The sequence below is a fragment of the Engystomops pustulosus genome, chromosome 8 (assembly GCF_040894005.1).
Source record: "Engystomops pustulosus chromosome 8, aEngPut4.maternal, whole genome shotgun sequence".
In the NCBI taxonomy this organism is placed as follows: domain Eukaryota; kingdom Metazoa; phylum Chordata; class Amphibia; order Anura; family Leptodactylidae; genus Engystomops; species Engystomops pustulosus.
The window spans coordinates 62,822,082-62,844,375 of NC_092418.1; the positions used below are offsets into that span (position 1 = coordinate 62,822,082).

General features: G+C 44.0%; 1 protein-coding gene across 5 annotated transcripts in view; it reads left to right on the forward strand.

Annotated features, from left to right (window-relative positions):
* TRPM2 (transient receptor potential cation channel subfamily M member 2) overlaps nucleotides 1-22,294 on the forward strand; it is a 419,555-nt gene that overhangs the window by 232,782 nt on the left and 164,479 nt on the right. For 4 of the 5 annotated variants that reach the window (XR_011849388.1, XM_072120992.1, XM_072120993.1 and 1 more), the window contains one exon: nucleotides 4,637-4,749. Coding sequence is in view for 4 of the 5 variants with exons in the window: in XM_072120992.1 (XP_071977093.1) it covers nucleotides 4,637-4,749 (113 nt within the window). In the remaining variant the exon portion in view is untranslated. Of the gene's footprint in view, nucleotides 1-4,636; nucleotides 4,750-12,276; nucleotides 12,398-22,294 lie in introns of those variants that run through there. The other variant, XM_072120995.1, reaches the window with a different exon arrangement.

The following is a 22,294-nucleotide window of genomic DNA, read 5'->3' on the forward strand; positions in this document are numbered from 1 at the left end:
AAGCCTAGGAATTTTTGCGTATATCTGGGATCAAGTCTGATTTTTGTCTGTTTATTAACCATCCCACTACTGATTCTTTAAATCAAAGTCCCTTGAGGTGGTTAAGCTGTACTGATCTTTCCCAATAATAAGAATATCATCTAGATATGGGACTATTAAGACATCCTACAGCCTTAAGAAGGCTACCACCTCTACCATGATCTCAGTAAATACTCTCAATGCGGAGGAGATCCCAAAGGAAAGTACTTGGAGCTGGAAGTGGAGAGCAAGACCAGCAGGAGAGAGGACTGAGAAGGTTTATTGTGCACATGTAAGCATTTGGGTGAATTATCTGTGTAGCAGACCTTACCATGCAAAATTCGCTCTCGGTAAGCAGCATATTGTCTCTCACTCCACAAGGAGGAGAGAGGGAACCTCTCTTAACCTGCCCACTGTAGGGACGAACACTGGCGGAGGATGTGGGATGGGTCTGTTAGAGTAGTTTAACTTATTTGGTTAACTAATTTAGTTATCTGCTTCTTCACTTATGCTATCATGAACTTTATACACACTAACTTCTGGAATACAGAAGTATAATTTTGTTTATGTACAATGGTTGCACAATAGTTGGCCTTTGACTTGGATGTTGGATGGATGTGGAGGACCATAAGGATATGTAGGGGTATAAATCAGTTTTGACAAACAATGTTGTGAAATCTGTATAAATGTTAAATGGGAAACACATGTCTATGTTTTATGCTTTCTCACATTTTTCTATATCTCATTAATCATGTTGTCATGTGTTATTTACGCAAATGGTATAAACACTCCTACTTTTAAAAGGTATAAAATAAACTGCGCGTGGATCATTATATAGATCTCCGTGGATACAGCAATACTCTGTGTCTACGTCATTTCGGCCGTTTTATTATTTTAATTAATTACTCTCTGCCTGGTTGATATTGAACTACTTCTTTACTTCAACAGGTCCTTTTAACCTCTCGGTCTTCCTGTCCCTGCAGAGGTCAAGAGGCATCATCCCAAGTAGGGCCGTCATGGAGGACGATATGGAAATAGTCTTTATGTAATGCTTTTATATTGGAATCATCATTGGAAACACAGCTACAGTATATACCATTTGGTCTTTAAGAGTTTTAATTCTTCTCACAACCTTTGGTTGTTTGGTCAGCTTGCTCCCAATCACTGGATCATGTCTTAGTATATGCCAATTTTTCTTAATTATTTGTCTACCATGATCAGATTCCCTAGTAAAGTCGGTTATAAACAATATTTCCATTTTTTCATCCAATTTTGTTTTCATTAACAGTCCCTTATTCAGAGTTTCCTTCCCCTCTTCTAATTTTTTCTGTGCCTTTTTATATATTCCAATCTATAATTCCTTCCCTCCAACATTTTTAACTTACATAATACTCTTTACTTAAACAATTCCTTTTAATCCTTTCCAATTGTCCCTTTGTAATTTTAGTCCATGGATGCAGAATATACAAGCTATGAAACTATTACAATCAGTGCCTTTAAAATATGTCCTGGTATAGAAACCCTTACCTACCTTTATAATTTATATATCTAAAAATTGACTTAAAAACTCATATTTAAACTGCTGTCCCTGGTAACCTATCTTGTGTGTATAGTATCCTTATAGATAACACGTCTTCCTCATTGCCCTTTTTTGTCCAAAACTGGGAGTGGTAACTAGGTAGGACGCTTCCGCAAGCTACCTGACTAACTCTCTCCACAGATGCCAGTGTGCCACAGATTCTCCTTGGCTTATAAAGCTCAAGAAACTAACTTTAAGGTGTTATCACATTAGTACAGGGTTCCTTCCATGCTCCACTTTATCGGCTCGATTCAGTGCTGACGTTTTTTGGACTAAGTGTGTGATGTTATTTATAGTTTTTGGGTGTACAACTTGAAAACTCGCCATACTTTGCTTTGTTCTCTTTATTTCCAGTCCCAATTAGGTGCCCTTTACACTCCTGGATCAGCCACCTTCTTGTGGCAGCCAGAAAGTCATCCCAAGACTGTGGAAGACTGTCACTTGTCTGTCTATTTCAGACTGGTTTGCGGAAATAGTACACATTAGGAGAATGAAGGAACTAACTGTTCAACTTCATTCTGGTGATTCTTACTTTAAATGCTGGGCCTCTTGGCTGGCATTATTATGAATAAGGAATATTATTTTTGTTTAATTAAAAGATTACTCTCGGTTCAGAATATACTTCAAAATTGAAAAGGATAAATTCAAAAAAGAACTTGAAGTTATATTGAACAATGCAAAGAAAATATGTTTTATAAAAAAAAGGAGTACAAGTTTTAGAATAATAAAAATCCCCAAATGTTCTGTATATATTTCTTACCGAATAGTCTCAAAAATCGAGAAACCCCCTTGGGCTGCTCTATAATGGCTGGGATTTATTCGATATCCAGCAGAATCTAGCATTATAGATAGATTTCTACAACTCTATGGGGGTCATTTACCCGAATATTTCCGATTTGCGCCGATTTCCCCTGAATTACCCCGGGATTTTGGCGCACGCAATCGGATTGTGGTGCATCGGCGCTGCCATGCACGCGATGGAAATTGGGGGGCGCGGCCGAATGAAAACCTGACGGATTCGGAAAAACCGCCGCATTTAAAAAAAAAAAAATGTGTTGGGGAGCTTGCACTTACCTTCACTCAACCCGGCTCGGTGTATTCCAGTGCGTTCCGATGCTCTTCAGCGCAGCAGCGCCACCTGGTGGACGTCGGAGGAACTGCCTTAATGAATCCCGTCCGTACCCGAATCCACCGCAGTGAACGCGCCGCTGGATCGCGAATGGACCGGGTAAGTAAATCTGCCCCTATGTATGCAATACTCCAGCATACTTCAGGAGCAGTGTTGGAGTTGATTAAAAACATGGAAGTTAATGGGAATACCATGCTCTGTACGAGCAATGCAACTGGGTAGGAGCCTTGGTGTGTGTTGGTGCAACATTTTAATTAAGGCCTCTAACTGTTCTCTTGGTATTATAAAGAATATCCAGGCACACAAAGTTTAAGTTGAAGTTAATCAGCAAAGCTTTATTGCGGTGATCCAAAGTATAACATTTTGACTAAAATCAGCCTTTCTCAAATAGTCTACCGCTATAAGAAGGAAGTAATAAAGAAGTCCAATATTTTTGTGTCTGTAGCGTTGCATGGTATTTCACGTCTGTGCTTGTGGATGGCGCTCTTTCCCTGTTCTCTTGTTAGAAAAATAAAGTTTTTAAAACTTTGTGGTAAAGAAACTCTATTGCACTGTATTCCTTCTGTACCTTTTTGGAGAAATGAAAGAGGCCCGATCACATTAGAGATACTCAGAACCTAAGTGCTGGCGGTAAATGTTTCAGAAGGAAAGACTTCACTGTTGGAACAGTATCAGGCGATATGAACTATCATTATCGATTCAGCGCTTCCTCCAATGGATAAAAAATGCCATCATAGAGGCTATTTCTGCTCAGATATGTGGACTTTGATTCATAAGGTACTGTTTTCATTTCGCCACTTAAATCACTTAACTGCCAGTTTGCACGTTCAGGCTCAGCCCGTTTTGTATTTGAATCTGACCAGTGTCTCTTTGTGTCGTAATAATTTTATTAACATTTTAACTTATCTTACTTATTTAGAGATTGTTTTCTCGTGGCACATTGTATTTTATATTAATAGTATACTTTTACTGATTGGTCAGGTTTTTTGGGGGTAAAAATTCAGCAATTTATAAAAATGTGAAGGAAATTACAATTTTCTAACTTTCAAATGTTCTATTTTTTATACAAGAAGTCATACCACAAATTTTTATTGTAGAAAACATTGACAATTTGTCTATGTTCTATTTCCCAAATTTTTCTTTATATTTCATTATTTTTTACAAATTTTAGAAGGTTTAGAGTTTAGGTAGCAGGTTCTCAAATTGCGTGCACCACTACCTCCTCCAAATACTTGTGCACTACTACAAGTTAGCCCCTATTAACAGGATGGTGCCTAACTTGTGATCTGTGGGGGTCTCATCACTGAGACCACTACCGAACAGCAAGAATGAGGGTCCGATGGGGCCCCACGTACCTCAGTCAGACCTCTCTTCACTCCATGAGAGTAATGGAGCAGACGGCCGCATATGATCGTTCTGTTCCATACATCTCAATGGAGCAGAAGGAAATCGCAGAGAGTGGCACTTGGCGATCTCCTTCAGCACCATAAAGCTGAAGGACTCCATAAAGCTGAGGTACTTTCGACCCCATTGGACCCCTTTGTTCAAGATTTAGTATTGTATTATTGTTCTGTTAGATAGAAACTTTACTGTGTCTGGCCTGGAAACTTTCACAAGGCCTCCAAATGCCGTTGAATCTAAATAGCTTCAACTATCTCTGCACTCATTTTTGCAGAGTCACATATTAGGGCAGAACTGTTGAGCACACGAGCCCTGGACTGCCCTTTATACCTTATCTGCATTGTGTAGCTTGGTTTTCTAATTGCAACACTTACCAAAGGTTACAAACTAAACATTTTTAAATCCTTGCCTTGTGTACTTTATTTCAGTATTTGCATTGTAACCTTTACTGGACAGGGCTCTATGCTTTTAACTGTTTTTAGATGTTTATTTTATTTTTTTTTTTGCAGGCATTTCTTACAAGAGTTTGGTTTGGAGAGCTGAGCGTTGACAATTCACTATGGAGAGTTTTAGCTTGTATGATTTTCTTCCCTCTTCTTTATACACGTCTTTTAACATTCAGGCAAGTAAATAAACTCAGAAGATACAGGGTTGGGTCTAGGGGTAACCAAAATCGTGTACAGCAGGACTGATAGAGAGAGGTTGGAATTATATCTGTGAAATGCTGCATTATTTGTTAATAGCATTGAATTAGAGAATGTACCACAGGTAAAGTACAACATATTACAAAGAAAAAAAAAATATATATATATAATGCAAAGTCCAGAGCAGCACAAGCCAGTAGTTAGTAGTTGGTGCAACAGCCGATGATCCCTTGGCATGGGTCCCTGAGAAAGGTGCGGTTTTAGCACCGAAATGTCGCTGTTTACCACTTTTCTACAATTCATTGAGTGCTGCCTCTTCACTACGTATATATATATATATATATTTATTTTATTTTTTTTGGTTGAAATGTTTTCCATTTATGAAAAAAATTAACATGGTGAAAATTTTGAAAAATTAAGGATTTTCTGATTTCTAAATGTAATGCCCATCACTCAGTCCTCATCAATAGGTTGCCAAGTAACATTTACCATATTGTCTTCTGTATGTTGATGTCATTTCTATTTTGTTATTTTATTAGGATGTTAGGAGGCTTACAAATCAAATCAATAATTTTCCAGATTTTCGCATACATTTAAGATTCAATTATTTTAAAGGCCTATTCAGATTTATTGGGCTTTTGGAAGTACTTAGCATCACATTTTTAAAATGTACCCCTAAAACTATTCAAAATAGCCATTGCTAAACTTGACCATTTAAGCATCGAACATGAAGTACAAAAAAAATGGAGGTTCTATGTTGAATTTTAAAATGTTTACAATAAAAGGTTATTAAGCCTTAAAATTTATATCTTCATGCAGGATAAAATCAGAAAACACATGTCAGATTTTGTCATGCAGTTTCTCTCAAGCATGGCATGGCATGTGGATGTAAACCACTGTATGTGCCCATAACAGAACGCAGAAGGGATAGCAAACTTTGCAGAAACAAATTTCAGGCGCTATGTGACATTTCCTGAGCCTATGCCATGCCAGAACAAGAGATACCCTAAAACTAAACCCCTCAAGGAGTGTAATAACACTATGGCTACAGCCCATTTATTAAAACTCCTTACTGACCATGGACAAAAATGTATGTCTTAGTATGTATGTCTTAGTAGACATACTTCCCAAACCTGAATGCGCATTTTTGTCCTCAGCTGCCACCAACTCAAACACCACTCCTTGCGCACCAGGTTCAGGGGATGCCGATAGTTCTATGGGTCAGAAGGATTATATCAATATCCAATTTCTATAGATTTCTTATGTTTGAATAATTTTGTTGAATAAAAATGCATTTGGAGAGAAGCATTGCCGTCTTCCAATAGGCGTAACATTTAGATTTTTTATTTGTTTAATGAGCTATATCAGGGATTATTTTTTGCGTGATGAGTTGTACTTTTTATTCGAATCATTGCGGCGTTAATGTGACTCTCTGATTACTTTTTATTGCTTTTTTGTTTGGGTGGCTGTACAACATTCCTAATTACCATATTTTTCGGACTATAAGGCGCACTGGAGTATAAGGCGCACCTCTAATAAATGCCTGCTAAGACATCTAGGTTCATATATAAGGCGCACTGGAGTGTAAGGCGCAGGATCAAATGAAGTACCTAAAAATGACCAGCAGGTGGCAGACCTGTGCACAGTTCTAGCCAGCTACACTTCCCGGGAAAGTTGTCTTCAGCTTGTCAGAGAGCTCCGATCTCAGAGGTATAGCCTGCTGCTGGTAAATGCAGGGTGATGCAGCAGGGGTTAAGCGGTCTCCCTCTGCCCCTTCTCCTTCCCTCCTCAGCCAGGGTGTTATTCCTGTGGGGTTCCCTGTGGCTCCTTCTCTTACAGGGCTGTCAGGTATGGGGGATTGTTTACTGATGATGATGATTGCCTCGTGGTCAGCAATATGGCAGCTCCGGTCTCTCTGTGCTAGGGGAGGGCAGGATGGGCACAATGTTAGTAGTGGTGCCAGGGCACTTCAGGAGCTAGGGACCCTGTATACTGTGTGGGAAGGTGCAGGAAATTTCTGGGGATGGAGCTTTTGAACACTGGTAAATGTACAGTACATCTTGTCTGTAGTACATTTCTGTATAAGTTCATATATAAGGCGCACTGGCCTATAAGACGCACCTGATTTCTGAGAAAATTAAAGGATTTTTGGTGCGCCTTATAGGCCGAAAAATACGGTAAGCCATTCAGGGGATTTTTTGACTTTTTATTTTATTTTTTTATTTGTATTTTTTTTAAAAATTGCTTTTTTTTAACTGTCCCACTCTAGGTCTTAAACAAACCCCTATGTCTCTGACAGGATCTGGCATTGTGATGCTAAAGGCAGCTCTGGGGTCCATGCGTGGACATTCAGGACTGTCATAGAGACAATAGGCCCCGAAACGGGCGGGAAAGGGGGGATATCATGCTGGGGCAGATGTGGAAGTCCTACAGCCGCCGTAGTAATGTTTCACCGCAGCACTTATGGGGTTAAACAGCTGGGATCGTGGCTATCACAATCCCAAATGTTACTGTAGAAGCCTGATGATCGTATACAGCCAAGCGCAGGATGAAAATGTACGTCCAGGAGCGCGAACTAGACTAGTTAAATCAAAATTTAACAGTAAATTACATAAAAATATAAATAGTTCTAAAAAGGAAATCTACCATTTAAAAAAACATCTACAAATACATTCCGCTTCATATTGATCCCGGCATAGTTCTTCGCTAAGCATCTAGATAAGAAACTTATAATTAGCAGCTTGGAACATGGGGACAAGAGGTCTGTGGCACTCCCAAAAATGTTTAAAACAGAGGATCGGGTAGGTGGACCTCCATAAAAATGAAATAGATATACTACTATAGCTAGAGCCAGTTGGCCCTGGCAAAAAATAGCCAGTTGCCTCTGCTTTAGTGTACAAAGAGGAGGAGAAGGAGGAGAATGAGGAGGAGGAGTGCATACATGAGAATTATTCAGGTAAAGCCGCTTTCACCTGGTGGAGAATGGAAATCATGAGAAATCCAGGCTTTATTCATCTTCATAAGTGTCAGCCTGTCAGTCGACAGGCGTGTAAGCTTATCGGTGATGATGCCACCAGCTGCACTGAAAACCGGCTCTGACAACACGGTAGTGGCAGGGCAGGCAAGAACCTCCAAGGTGTACAGTGCCAGTTCGGGCCATATGTCCAGCTTTGAAACCCAGTAGTTGTAGGGAACTGTGTGATCATTTAAGACGATGGTATGGTCAGCTACATACTCCCTCACCATCTTTCTGTAAGGTTCAGCCCTACTCTGCTGAGACTGGGGAGAGGTGACAGTGTCTTGCTGGGGTGACATAAAACTGGCAAAGGCCTTGTAAAGTGTACCCCTGCCAGTGCTGGACAAGCTGCCTGCTCGCCTACTCTCCCTCGCTACTTGTCCTGCAGAAGTACGCCCTCTGCGGCTAGCGGTGTCAACTGTTTCAGCTTGTGCACCAGGGCCTGCTGGTATTCATGCACTCTCACACTCCTTTCCTCTACAGGGATGAGAGTGGAAAGATTTTGCTTGTACTGTGGGTCCAGGAGAGTAAATACCCAGTAATCGGTGCTGAAATCAATTCTTTGAAAGCGAGGGTCACGGGATAGGCAGCCCAGCATGAAATCTGCCAGATGCGCCAGACTCCCATCACTGGCCTGACTCTCCATTTCCTCCTCCTCCAACTCCTCTTCTTCTGCCCATACACGCTGAACAGTTAAGGACTGAGCAATGGTCCCCTCTTCTGTCTCGCCAACATTCTCCTCCTCATCCTCCTCCACCTCCTTTGATACACACTGAGAAACAGACCGGAGGGTGCTGTTGCTATCAACAAAGGAATCTTCTGACCAGAGAGTTTTTCAACAGGCCAAGCAGTGGGATGGTGAGGCTGAAGATGGCGGCATCGCCACTGACCATCTGTGTTGACTCCTCAAAGTTACTCAGCACCTGACAGATATCAGACATCCATCTCCACTCCTCATTGTAGACTTGAGGAAGCTGACTGACCTGACTACCAGTTCTGGTGCAAGTTGACATCTGGCAGTCTACAATTGCTCTTTCCTGCTGGTAAACTCTGGATAACATGGTTAATGTTGAATTCCACCTCGTGGGCACAGTCGGTGAGCGGGCAGTTGGAGGCGGCGCTGCGCTGCCCTGAGAGTGGCCGCATCTGTGGTCGACTTTCTGAAATGCGCACAGATGTGGCGCACCTTCGTGAGCAAATCAGACAGATTGGGGTATGTCTTGAGATTTAACACATGGGCCAGGCATGGTACATGTGTCAGTCTGCCGAGTTGCAGAGCCGCCACCAGGTTACGGCCATTGTCACACACAACCATGCCTGGCTTCAGGTTCAGCGGTGCCAGCCACAGATCGATCTGCGCCATGATGCCCTGTAATAGCTCTTGGGCGGTGTGCCTTTTATCGCCTAGGCTAGGTTTTCTTTAAAGAACCTCCAGACTTCAGAAAATCTAGCCCTCGCCAGGGGAGCTTTACTACGTGACACATTTGGTGCTGATGCACCAGCTCTGGCCCCACCACTGCCTCTTCCAACCTGTTTTCGTGTAGGACTCACCTCCGTCTCACAAGCACCGTCTTCACCCGGCCTATTAACCCAGCTTGGGTCTGTCACCTCATCATCCTCCGATCCCTCAGTCTGCTCCCCCTCGGACTTCCTGCCCTGACAACAACTTCACCACTGTCTGACAACCATGTCTTCTTATCGTCTGACACCGCTTTACACACTTCTTTCACTACATCAACAATGTCATCATGACCCACAGACTGCGACCGGTGGAAAACCTGTGCATTGGAAAAGAGCTCAGCAGCAACCTGACAAGTGGTTGTGACTCTGGGAAGGGTCCAGAAAACAGTTCCGCTGGTATGCCGGCTCAAATGCCAAATTTTCCTGGGAGGGGGCAGACTGGGGGGAAGGAGGTTGAGTTGGAGGAGCGCTCACTTGGGTAACATGGGTGGACTGCGTGGAAGACTGACTGGTGGACAAATGGCTAGAAGCATTGTCCGCAATCCAAGACATCACCTGTTCGCACTGTTCTGGCCTCAACAGTGCTCTACCAGGAGTCCCAGTAACTTGAGACATGAAGCTAGGGAGTGTAGCTCTGTGGTGTTCCCCTGCTCCCTCATCAGCAGGTGGTATCTCAGCCCACCCAGGACCACAGCCTCTGACCCCTGCAGTAGTTGGATGCCCATGCCCTCGTTCTCTACCCCTAGCCCTCGAGTTCAACATTTTCAAAATTATGTCTATTATATAGACAAAATATATATAGACATTATATATAGATATTTGTTATTTTTTTGTTTCGTTTTTTTTTTATAGAACAAAACGTGCTGTAGAAATCACACAGCAACCACAGAAGATGATTGCTATGGCTAGTTTCTAACCTACACTGACAGCACACAAAAGGATTTTGTGCTGTGACTGAGTCTGTCACTTTAACTTTTGAGAAGCGCTAATGTAGCCCTGTTAGGGCTACATTAGCGCTTCTCAAAAGTTAAAGGGCTGTTGGGTTCTTGGAGAATCACTCCTGCCTAACAGTAATCTACTAGAACACCCAGTATTGGGGCCACTTCTTTTTAATATTTTTATTAATGACCTTGTAGTGGGTTTACACAGTCAAGTTTCAATATTTGCAGATGATACTAAGCTGTGTAAAGTAATAAATACTGAGGTCGATAGTTTAGCATTACAGAGGGATTTGTGGAAGCTTGAGGAGTGGGCAGAGAAATGGTTGATGAGGTATAATGTAGATAAATGTAAAGTTATGCACTTGGGCCATGGAAACAAAAAGTACAATTATGTTCTAAACGGTCAATTACTTAGTAAAACTGGAGCTGAAAAGGACTTGGGGGTAGTGGTGGATGGTAAACTTAATTTTAGTGACCAGAGCCAGGCGGCTGCTGCTAAAGCAAATAAAATTATGGAATGTATCAAGAGAGGAATAGATTCTCATGATAAAGACATAGTTTTGCCCTTATACAAATCCCTGGTCAGACCACACATAGAATATTGTGTACAGTTTTGGGCACCAGTGTATAAAAAGGATATAGTAGAGCTGGAACGGGTGCAGAGGAGAGCAACCAGGATTATTAGGGGAATGGAGGGATTAGAATACACTGACAGATTAAAAAATTTGGGATTATTCAGTTTAGAAAAAAGACGACTGAGGGGAGACCTCATTACAATGTACAAATACCTGAATGGACAGTACAAGGATCTCTCCAAAGATCTGTTTATACCTAGGCCTGTGACCAGGACAAGGGGGCATCCTCTACGCCTAGAGGAGAGGCTATTTTACCATCAACATAGACAAAGGTTCTTTACTGTAAGAGCAGTGAGACTATGGAACTCTCTGCCGCAGGAGGTTGTTATGGTGGACTCTATGTACATGTTCAAGAGAGGCCTGGGTGCCTTTCTGGAGTGAAAAAATATTTTGGACTTGATGGACTTGCGTCTTTTTCCAGCCTTATATACTATGATACTATGATACCCTAACGCTATCCCTGACCAACAGCAGCTCTTTCCCTAACGGCATCCAGACAGAGAATGATCTGAGCAGCGCCGGTAGGGGCTAGTATATTCTAGGGTCACCTGATCAGGCCAGCCAACCACTGCTATTGACATGTAAGTGTACCACGTGATGCTGGGTGTACTGCAGAGTCTCCTGGCTTGTGATTGGCTATGTTTTTGGCCACCAAAAATTTAAACGCCGCAAGATGCCATTTTCTCGAGCGGGCGAAATATGTTTGCTCATCTGTAGCAAATTGCCATTATAAAACCTGATGCAGTAGACTTTGTAAACATTTTTATTTGTATAATTTTCAAAACTTTTGGCCATGACTGTATATGCAAAGATCCACCAATGTATATAGTGATGTATGAGCTGGGCTACGCACAGCCCCCCCCCCCCCTACATAGCACCAAAAAAGTTTTACTTTTGTTTACAACAGTTACAAAAATCTCGAACAAGAGTATATGCAAATTATATTTATTATATAAACGATTCATGCGAAACACGTGTCGGGGTCAACATACACTACCTTTGGTTGGTAACTATTCACTGTTCTACTGCTATGTGTTATTTCATAATTAATGTTGGGTATGTGTCGGCGATTTCATATTTTCTCTATGGGACCAATTTGGTTACACTTTATTTGATTCAAAGCCTATCATATTTATAATTTCAGTGAATGTTTACTATTCATGCAGTAGTTCTGATGTGTAGTTCACATACACAAGGTACCAAGTGTTGGCTGTTTTATCTGTTTTTTTGCATTAGTGATGCGATTTTAAGTGTACATGTGGTATTATGTTTATACAATAAATATAATTTGCAAATACTCTGGTATTTGAAATGTCTGAGGTAAAACTATTCCAGTTGCCCATGGAAACCAATCAGAGATCAGCTGTAATTTTATAAACAACTGTGGGAAAATGAAACTTGAGCTCTGATTGGTTGCCATGGGCAACTAAAGCAGTTCTGCTCTCAGACAGTTCTGAAAAATCTCCCCATAGACAAAGTGTCAGTCACTGGAATGAGAGCGTCAGAGGCAGACAGCCACTTAAAGAGACTGCCAGATAGAGTCACTCAAAGAGATGGTCAGAAGACAGAGAAGGTAATATTCTAATTTGTTGAGAAGCACTTGTATCTTACATTACAGCTCAACACATTAAAGATAGGACCTACTGTCACGGCAGGGGTTTAGAAACAGTTATTGTCTACTAACACTACCAGGGGTAGCGCAAAAAAAATACCCATATCCGGACAGAACTAAATGATAAAACGTCACTTTTAATGGTACTTGAAATAAAAAAGTGGTAGTGTGTGATTGACTACTCCACTCGAGAACAAGGTATTTAAAAATACAGATGCCTAGGGCTCATGAGTGACACTGTTAAAGGTTATAGCAGTGTAGGTAGAGGATGGGCCTGTAATCAAAAGAGCAAGTTGTCACCTCAATGTGAGTAAAAATGCTGAGGGTAGCAAGGGTAAATGGTATTGGTGCGGTCCTGGTGTAAAGGGTTATGTGATTTGAACCCAGTACAACGGGTTTGGTAGTGGGGGGATCAGAATGAGACTCTGACACACCAAACCAAATTATGTCCCTCAAAATACGTCCCTGATGCAAAGGGTTATTATATTTAAACCCAGTGCAGCGGATTCAGTAGTGGGGGGATCAAATGTGATCCCTTCGCATACCGAACCAAGCTATATCCCTCAGGTAAGAAATTCTATGCTCACACGAAGCTAATGTGCCAGGCACCTCTTAATTGGCTAGTCCTTGCAGATGTCCAGACAGATAGCACTGACTGGAGCCTAACAAGTTCAGCCTACCTACATAGTAACTCATAAAGAACAAGTATATTGGTATGAGCCCAGTACGTCTGCTAGTTAAAAGACAAAGTATTAGCCCCCCGACATGTTTCACCGGAGCACCGGCTTCATCAGGGGTCGGGCTAATAGTGAGTGTCGGCTCGATACGGCCGAGTTTATAAGGGATAGACCCCTCCCATGTAAGGATGAGCCAATCCCCTGTATGAGATCGTGACCAGCCTCCAGGCATTGATTGGTGCGTGCCGTGCACTATGAGACAACCAGGTCCAATGAGCTGTTCCCCTTATCCGGGGGAGTAGCCAAGTCGATTCATCTCTAACGCGCATGTCAGGTGACATAGTATGCTATCAAGGCACACTATGTGCGCATGCCAGGATACTTAGTATGCGCCCGAGAGATATCCATTTGTGCGCATGTCACGGGACTTAGTGCACATCGGGTTGGTGATATCGGCGCATGCCCAGCCACTTAGTAGAGAGAGCATGATGAGAGTCCCGCTCCGTAGTATGACGTTTGCGTATGGATAGGAACTTAGTGTACTCACAGAAATATAGGTGTATGCGCATGCCCGCAGGTTTAGTGCGCATTTAAAATATGTTAATATTTACACATACTTGGCCTCTCAATACGAGAACGAGGGTCAGGAGAGAGTCCCCATGGAAGTCCTGTATTCTTCACGAGTAGCATCAAATCAAATCTGCGGTACATAATCTCATAATCATGGTAGGTATGCCGATATATCTGTCAAATTACAGGTATTAATAAATATGTCTACACTGTGGCTATTAACGGCCATATATGATGGAAATAAGGTAAGTATTCAAATTCACCAATCAAGGACAATATGGTATTTGTGTCTTTATTGTAGCTGTCGCTATATTTAGTTATGTGACGGGGTGTTAGGCTGGTTGTATAACATAAAAGGTTGATCACATACAGGGAGGATGACGCGACCATAGTGGACACATCTCACAGGGGGAGGGGGATTTCTCAAAGTAGGAGCATATGGAGATGTATGTGGCCAAAAGGCCACAATGTCTACATGAGAAAAATGGTTGTTAGAGTACTAGTATGTGTGCTTTTTAGAGATAGGCTGTAAAGGTAAAGCCCTCATTAAGGCCATTGGGACTCAGAGATTTTAGGCGGTATATCCACCTAGCTTCCAATTGTAAGAGTCTTTGATCAATGTTCCCCTGTCGGGGTCCGACTTTTATTTGATCAATGGCCCAGAAGCGGAGGGTTTCTGGTTTTCCATTATGGTGAAGTCTGACATGTCTCGAAATCGGGGTATCCTTTCCTGTTGTAATTGCACTGATGTGGCTGGATATTCTCCTGCGAAGTTGCTGGATAGTCTTGCCTACATAGAGGCGCGGGCAGGTACATTGTGCCACATAAACCACAGCTGAACTTTTGCAGTTCAAGAAGCGTCTGATTGTAAAAAGTTTCTTATCCACAGGGTTAATGAACGTTTTAGTTTTGGGCATAAATGTACAGAATGAGCAAGCGCCACAGGGATAGGAGCCTAAAGTCCGGTCTCTTAGTTGGATGAAGGGATCTGAGTCCCCAGTGAAATGACTGTGTACTAAAGCATTGCGTAAATTGGGACCTCTACGATAGGTGATGTTCGGTCTATCCGTCAGTTTTTCTTTCAAATCAGGATCCGCAGTGAGAATCGGCCAATATCGTGACATGATCCTTTTTATAGTTTCTGCATAGGCATCAAATGTCCCGATGCATCTAATGATTTGTTTGGATGGTTGACAGATTCTATTGGAGAAGAGTGTTTGCCTGTCAGTTTTTTTAGCCCTTGCATATGCTCTATATAGACATTTTTTAGGGTAGCCTCGACTCCTAAATCTCTGGTATAGATTGTCACACTCTTTCTTGAAGGAAATGTCATCGGAGCAGTTTCTACGTGCCCTCAGATATTGTCCAATAGGTATTCCCGATTTTAGAGGTTGTGGGTGCCAGCTTTGCCATTGTAGGAAGTTGTTGGTAGAAGTAGGCTTGCGATAGATGTCCGTTTTGAGGCCTGATGGATCCAGAGAGATGGTTAGGTCCAGAAAGTTTATCTGGCTGGTGTCGATTTCGGACGTGAATCGCATGCCAATGTGATTGTTATTCAGTTGGGCCACAAATTCTAAAAATAGGTTGCGGCCGCCCTCCCATAGTATCAAGACATCATCTATATATCTTCCCCAGTAAGATATATGTTGTGTATATTTGATCATGTCTTCAGAGAATACCATGGTGTCCTCCCACCACCCAAGAAAGAGGTTGGCATATGAGGGCGCACACGTCGCCCCCATTGCCGTTCCCCTAACCTGGTGGTAGAAGGACCCATTGAATAAAAAATAATTGTGAGTCAAGACGAAGTGCAACAGTTTAAGTAGGAATCTATTGTGTGCACGAAACTGTGTGCCTTTGGTAATAAGGAAGTTCTCCACCGCTTTGAGGCCTAGTTGGTGTTCTATATTACTGTATAGTGATTCAACATCAAGACTGGCTATCATGGTGTCAGATGTCAGGGGGAGCTCTTGAATCTTCTTGATGGTATCCCTCGTATCCTGTAGGAAGGAGGGTAGGGCACTCACAAAGGGCTGTAACATTTTGTCGATATAGACACTACAGGATTGTGTCAGGCAATCACATCCGGAGACAATGGGTCTCCCGGGGATTGGCAAGCGACCCTTATGCACTTTGGGTAGTGCATAGAAAGTGGCTACTGTGGGATGTCTATTGTAAAGAACTTTAAATTCATCATCATTAATGAGGTTATCGTTCTTAGCCTCAGAGAGGAGTATTTCCAATTCGTGAGTGTAAGCATGTGTTGGATCTGCTCTGAGGGTCACATAGGTGGATCTGTCAGATAACAGCCTCATAACCATCTTGACATATTCAGTGGTGTCCATGATTACTGTGTTACCCCCCTTGTCAGAAGGTTTCACAGTTAACTCATGGTCAGTTTGAAGTTCTTTTAGAGCCTTGACTTCCTCGTCATTGAGATTACTATGGGACTGAGTCTTGTCCATTTTGAGTTTTTCAATGTCATAAGAAACTAATTTCACAAAAGTCTCGATGTTATGGTATTTCGAGAAAGGGGGGTGTGTGCTTGGATCTTGGTCTTAAGTCTGTTAAGGGGGGTTGTAGAGTAGATGGACCCATGTCGTTTTCCTCTTCCAGCGCTAACAGGGCTTCTAGTGCTTGCGTTTCCCTTATCTTTAGTCTTTTTTTATCAGTTTCTTCCTCCTTGTGATATTTGTGAAGGGCCAGTTTTCGTGCAAACAGGTTAATGTCTTTAATCCATAAAAATTTGTCACAGAGGGGTGTGGGTGTAAACGTGAGACCTTTTTGTAGTAGAGAGAGGGTGTGTGGTGACAGTGTTTTAGATGATAAGTTAATGACCAAATTCTGCGTTAAATTTTGTGTCTGGGGAACTATCATTTGGTGTTGTATCCCCATTTCTCGCGATCCCTGAGTTGTATGCTCGGAATCTGTACCCCTAAAAAAGGGGATGGGAAAGAGGTGGCAGTGAGATGTGGAATGATGGAAGTCTGTGTATTGTGAGCTGGTGGTTGGGCCACTGCTGCAATCGTGCGTGGTATTTCTGGAGGCCGTCTTGAATCCATATTTTGTGATTGTGTCATTATCATATTGGATGGTGACTGTGAACCGTGTGGTTGTGAGGAGGAAGAGGAGGAGGGTAACTGTAACCCCATAGTGGGGGGATTGGAAACCTCCGCGCATTGAGGTGTCGCTGTTCGATTAGAGGTGTGATTACTGGTGAACCTCTTTCTGAATCTGAGTTCTCCAGCACAGAGGAGTCTGGGCTAGGGCAATCCAATCTGCAGGGGGGCACTAAGCGGAAAAACTTTAAAAATCGCAAATCCCCTAGACACAAGAGGTTCACCAGTAATCACACCTCTAATCGAACAGCGACACCTCAATCTGTGATCTGTGTGAGATTTTCCACCCAACCTGAGATACTATCCGTCAAAGTACCAATGCCAGAAATAAAAGGCCTTCCTGGATTGCCATCTTTGTGTATCTTGGGGAGCATATATAAACAGCCTGGCCTGGGATCCTCTGGGATGAGACGGTTGACCTTGTGTTGCATCTCAGTTGAAAACTTCTTGGTCTTATCAATTAGTTGCTTCTTATAGGCCTCTCTGGGGTCACTTTCAAGTTTACTATAATGAATGGGGTTGGACAGCTGTCCGTTTGCTTCCTTGATATAGTCAGAAGTATTCATTATGATTACTGAACCCCCTTTATCAGCAGGTTTTATGATGATATATGGGTTTGCTCTCAATCATAGAATAGCCCTTTGCTCCTGCAGCGTTAGGTTATTGACTTGTTTCTTTCTTTTCACCAAGATTTCAGTTTTCCCTTTTTTTCTGAAGTGGTCAATGTATGTATCCAGTGTTGAGTTGGTTCCAGGTTGATCTTTTTGTTGGGTTGCTGTTGACGTGTCCTGTCTCCAAATCTGTGTTGTAAGGAGAGTCTCCGTCATGGAAATATTCTCCTAATCTTATTTTTCTGAAGAATTCCTCTATGTCATTACAGAGTTTAATTTTGTCCACAGATCTTACAGGGCAGAAGGACAGACCATTGGAGAGAACTGACATCTCATGTTTGTCAGGTTCATAGGAGGAAAGGTTCACAACACAGCTCTGGTGAATTGGCTGAGCACCTGTGCCTGTGGTGATGGAGACTTTTTGTCTGAGTCTATGGAGCTTTTTGTTTTTGTTGTTGATCATCATATCCTTTAGTTTATGGTAATATAATTGGAGTTTGTCCTTCATCTCCTCTGTGTCATGTTCCAGTAGTGTCTTTACGGCATGTATTTCCTCCTGTATTTTTCTCTTGTTGTTATAGAGAATCTTAATTATGTTGTTGCGCAGTTTTTAAGATTTTCTGCAAATCGACTGTTGTAAGTGTTCCGGTTTGTTTTGGTGGGCATGTGTCTAAAGAGTTAAATCATAACTGCTGGATCTAATTAGACCCAATACAGCTCTGATCAGCACCACCAGTGACTGGTGGTGTTTTTTCTCAGTAACTGAGGCTCTTAAAGATGCCCCAGTTACAGGGGAAAACTTGTAAAAGAATTTTAAAATAATGAAAAAAGCAGGGGAATGTCCCCCAGGGCTCTTTTATCACCTCATGGGGGACATATAAAGTATTAACACACAAAAAAATAATAAATACTCCTAAAAATACATGGACGTTACTAGAGATGAGCGAACATACTCGTCCGAGCTTGATGCTCGTTCGAGCATTAGCGTACTCGAAACTGCTCGTTGCTCGGACGAATACTTTGCCCGCTCGAGAAAATGGCAGCTCCCGCCGTTTTGCTTTTTGGCGGCCAGAAACAGAGCCAATCACAAGCCAGGAGACTCTGCACTCCACCCAGCATGACGTGGTACCCTTACACGTCGATAGCAGTGGTTGGCTGGCCAGATCAGGTGACCCTGGGATAGACTAGCCGCTGCCCGCGCTGCTCGGATCATTCTGTGTCTGGATGCCGCTAGGGAGAGAGCTGCTGCTGGTCAGGGAAAGCGTTAGGGTGTTCTATTAGAATAGTGTTAGGCAGGAGTGATTCAACAAGAACCCAACAGCCCTTCTTAGGGCTACAATAACGTTATACTTTTTTTTTTGTTTGTTTGCTTGTGGCTGGGCTTGCTGGCACTAGTAGTGCAGCTAGTACCATATTGTGAGGAATTTGCAGGGGGACTTGCTACCGTTGTGTTTAGCTCTTAGTGACACACATATCCACCTCAAACACCAAAGTGGGAAAATTTATTAGGGGTTTGATTTCAATTAGGCACAGTCTGCCATTTCCTTTTTATTTTACGTTTATTTTTTCATAACTCAGCGTCATCTCATCAGTGTGCTTTCATACTTGGCTAGAAAATAGCCAAAGGAGAATCCAAACGGCTTACTTACGCCTACAATAGCGTTATATATATTTTATTTCTGGTTGATCTGCTGGAGGCTTTCCTTGCTGCAGTGCATATACTAGCCAATTGTCAGGAATTTGGAGTGAGACTTGCGACCGCTGTGTTTTGCGCTTAGTGACGCACATATCCATCGCAAAGACCGAAGTGGGAAAATTTATTAGGGGTTGGATTTCAATTAGGCACAGTCTGCCATCTCCTTTTTATTTTACGTTTATTTTTTCATAACTCAGCGTCATCTCATCTGGCATAGCAGTGTGCTTTCATACTTGGCTAGAAAATAGCCATAGCAATAGGATAGCATTGTTTGGTTATAAAAACTAAAAAACACAAAAAAAAGTTTAAAAAAAATTAAAGTTATAACTTTCATTTTCAAAATGTTTAACCCGAGGGCTAGGGGTAGAGGACGAGGGCGGGGACGTGGGCGTCCAACTACTGCAGGGGTCAGAGGCCGTGGTCCTGGGCGGGGTGAGACACCACCTGCTGATGAGGGAGCAGGGGAACGCCGCAGAGCTACACTCCCTAGGTTCATGTCTGAAGTTACTGGGACTCGTGGTAGAGCACTGTTGAGGCCAGAACAGTGCGAACAGGTGATGTCGTGGATTGCCGACAATGCTTCGAGCAATTTGTCCACCAGTCAGTCTTCCACGCAGTCCACCCATGTCACCGAAATCGGCACTCCTCCAGCTCCTGCACCTCAGCCTCCTCCCCCCCAAATCTGCCCCCTCCCAGGAAAATTTGGCATTTGAACTGGCATACTCTGAGGAACTGTTTTCTGGACCCTTCCCACAGTCACAAACCACTTGTCCGGTTGCTGCTGAGCAATTTTCCGATGCCCAGGTTTTCCACCAGTCGCAGTCTGTGGGTGATGATGACCTTCTTGACGTAGTGGAAGAAGTGTGTAAAGAGGTGTCCGACGATGAGGAGACATGGTTGTCAGACAGTGGTGAAGTTGTTGTCAGGGCAGGAAGTCCGAGGGGGGAGCAGACTGAGGGATCGGAGGATGATGAGGTGACAGACCCAAGCTGGGTTGAGAGGCCGGGTGAACACAGTGCTTCTGAGACGGAGGAGAGTCCTCGACCAGAACAGGTTGGAAGAGGCAGTGGTGGGGCCAGACGGAGAGGCAGGGCCAGAGCAGGTGCATCAGCGCCAAATGTGTCACGTAGTGAAGCTCCCGTGGCGAGCGCTCCCGCGGCGAGGGCTAGATTTTCAGAAGTCTGGAGGTTCTTTAAGGAAACACCGGATGACCGACGGACTGTGGTGTGCAACCTTTGCCAAACCAGGATCAGCAAGGTTCCACCGCTACTAGCTTAACTACCACCAGTATGCGCAGGCATATGAATGCTAAACACCCCACTCAGTGGCTCCAAGCCCGTTAACCTCCGGCCGTGCACACCACTGCTCCTTCCCCTGTTTCAGCTGATAGTCAGGCCCCTGCCCAGGACCCTGGCACAAAAACCCCATCGTCGCCTCCACGATCCTCCACAGCATCCACCAGCATTCAGCTCTCCATACCCCAGACGCTGGAGCGGAAACGGAAATATAGTGCAACCCACCCGCACGCCCAAGCCCTTAATGTCCACATCTCCAGATTGCTTAGCCTGGAGATGCTGCCCTATAGGCTAGTAGAGACCGAGGCCTTTCGCAACCGCATGGCGGCGGCCGCCCCTCGGTTTTCTGTCCCCAGCCGCCACTACTTTTCCCGATGTGCCGTCCCAGCCCTGCACCAGCACGTGTCAGACAACATCATCCGTGCCCTGACCAACGCCGTTTCTGACAAGGTCCACCTGACCACGGACACGTGGACGAGTGCTGCCGGGCAGGGCCACTATATATCGCTGACGGCACATTGGGTTAACTTGGTGGAGGCTGGGACAGAGTCTGACCCTGCGGCTGGTCATATACTGCCGACGCCGAGGATTGCGGGGCCTACCTCGGTCCAGGTCTTTCAGGCCTACTATGCCTCCTCCTCCTCCCACCCCTCCTCCACCTCCTCCTCCGAACTACCATCCGTGGGCATGCCGCCATCGGTCGGTAGCTCTAGGCACAGCAGCAGTGCCGTCGCTAAGCGACAGCAGGCGGTGCTCAAACTGCTGAGCCTAGGCGATAAAAGGCACACCGCCTAAGAGCTATTACAGGGCATCACGGCGCAGACTGATCTGTGGCTGGCACCGCTGAACCTGAAGCCAGGCATGGTTGTGTGTGACAACGGCCGTAACCTGGTGGCGGCTCTGCAACTCGGCAGACTGACACATGTGCCATGCCTGGCCCATGTGTTAAATCTGATAGTTCAGCGTTTCCTCAAGACATACCCCAATCTGTCTGATTTGCTCACGAAGGTGCGCCGCATCTGTGCGCATTTCAGGAAGTCCAGCACAGATGCTGCCACTCTCAGGGCAGCGCAGCGCCGCCTCCAACTGCCCGCTTACCGACTGTTGTGCGACGTGCCCACGAGATGGAATTCAACATTAACCATGTTATCCAGAGTTTACTAGCAGCGCAGAGCGATTGTAGACTGCCAGATGTCAACTTCCACCAGAACTGGTAGTCAGGTCAGTCAGCTTCCTCAAGTCTACAATGAGGAGTGGACGTGGATGTCTGATATCTGTCAGGTGCTGAGTAACTTCGAGGAGTCAACACAGATGGTCAGTGGCGATGCCGCCATCATCAGCCTCACCATCCCGCTGCTTGGCCTGTTGAAAAACTCTCTGATCAGCATGAAGTCGGAAGCTTTGCGCTCGTCACAAGAGATGGGGGAAGAGGATTCCCTTGTTGATAGCCAAAGCACCCTTAGGTCTGTTTCTCAGCGCATATCGGAGGTGGTGGAGGAGGATGAGGAGGAAGAGGAGGAGAATGTTGGCAAGACACAAGAGGGGACCATTGTTGAGTCCTTCACTGTTGAGCGTGTATGGGCAGAAGAAGAGGAGTTGGAGGAGGAGGAAATGGACAGTCAGGCCAGTGAGGGGAGTGAATTCTTACGCGTTGGTACTCTGGCGCATATGGCAGATTTCATGCTAGGCTGCCTATCCCGTGACCCTCGCGTTCAAAGAATTTATTCCAGCACCGATTACTGGGTATTCACTCTCCTGGACCCACGGTACAAGCAAAATCTTTCCACTCTCATCCCTGGAGAGGAAAGGAGTGTGAGAATGCATGAATACCAGCAGGCCCTGGTGCACAAGCTGAAACACTATTTCCCTTCTGACAGCGCTAGCGGCAGA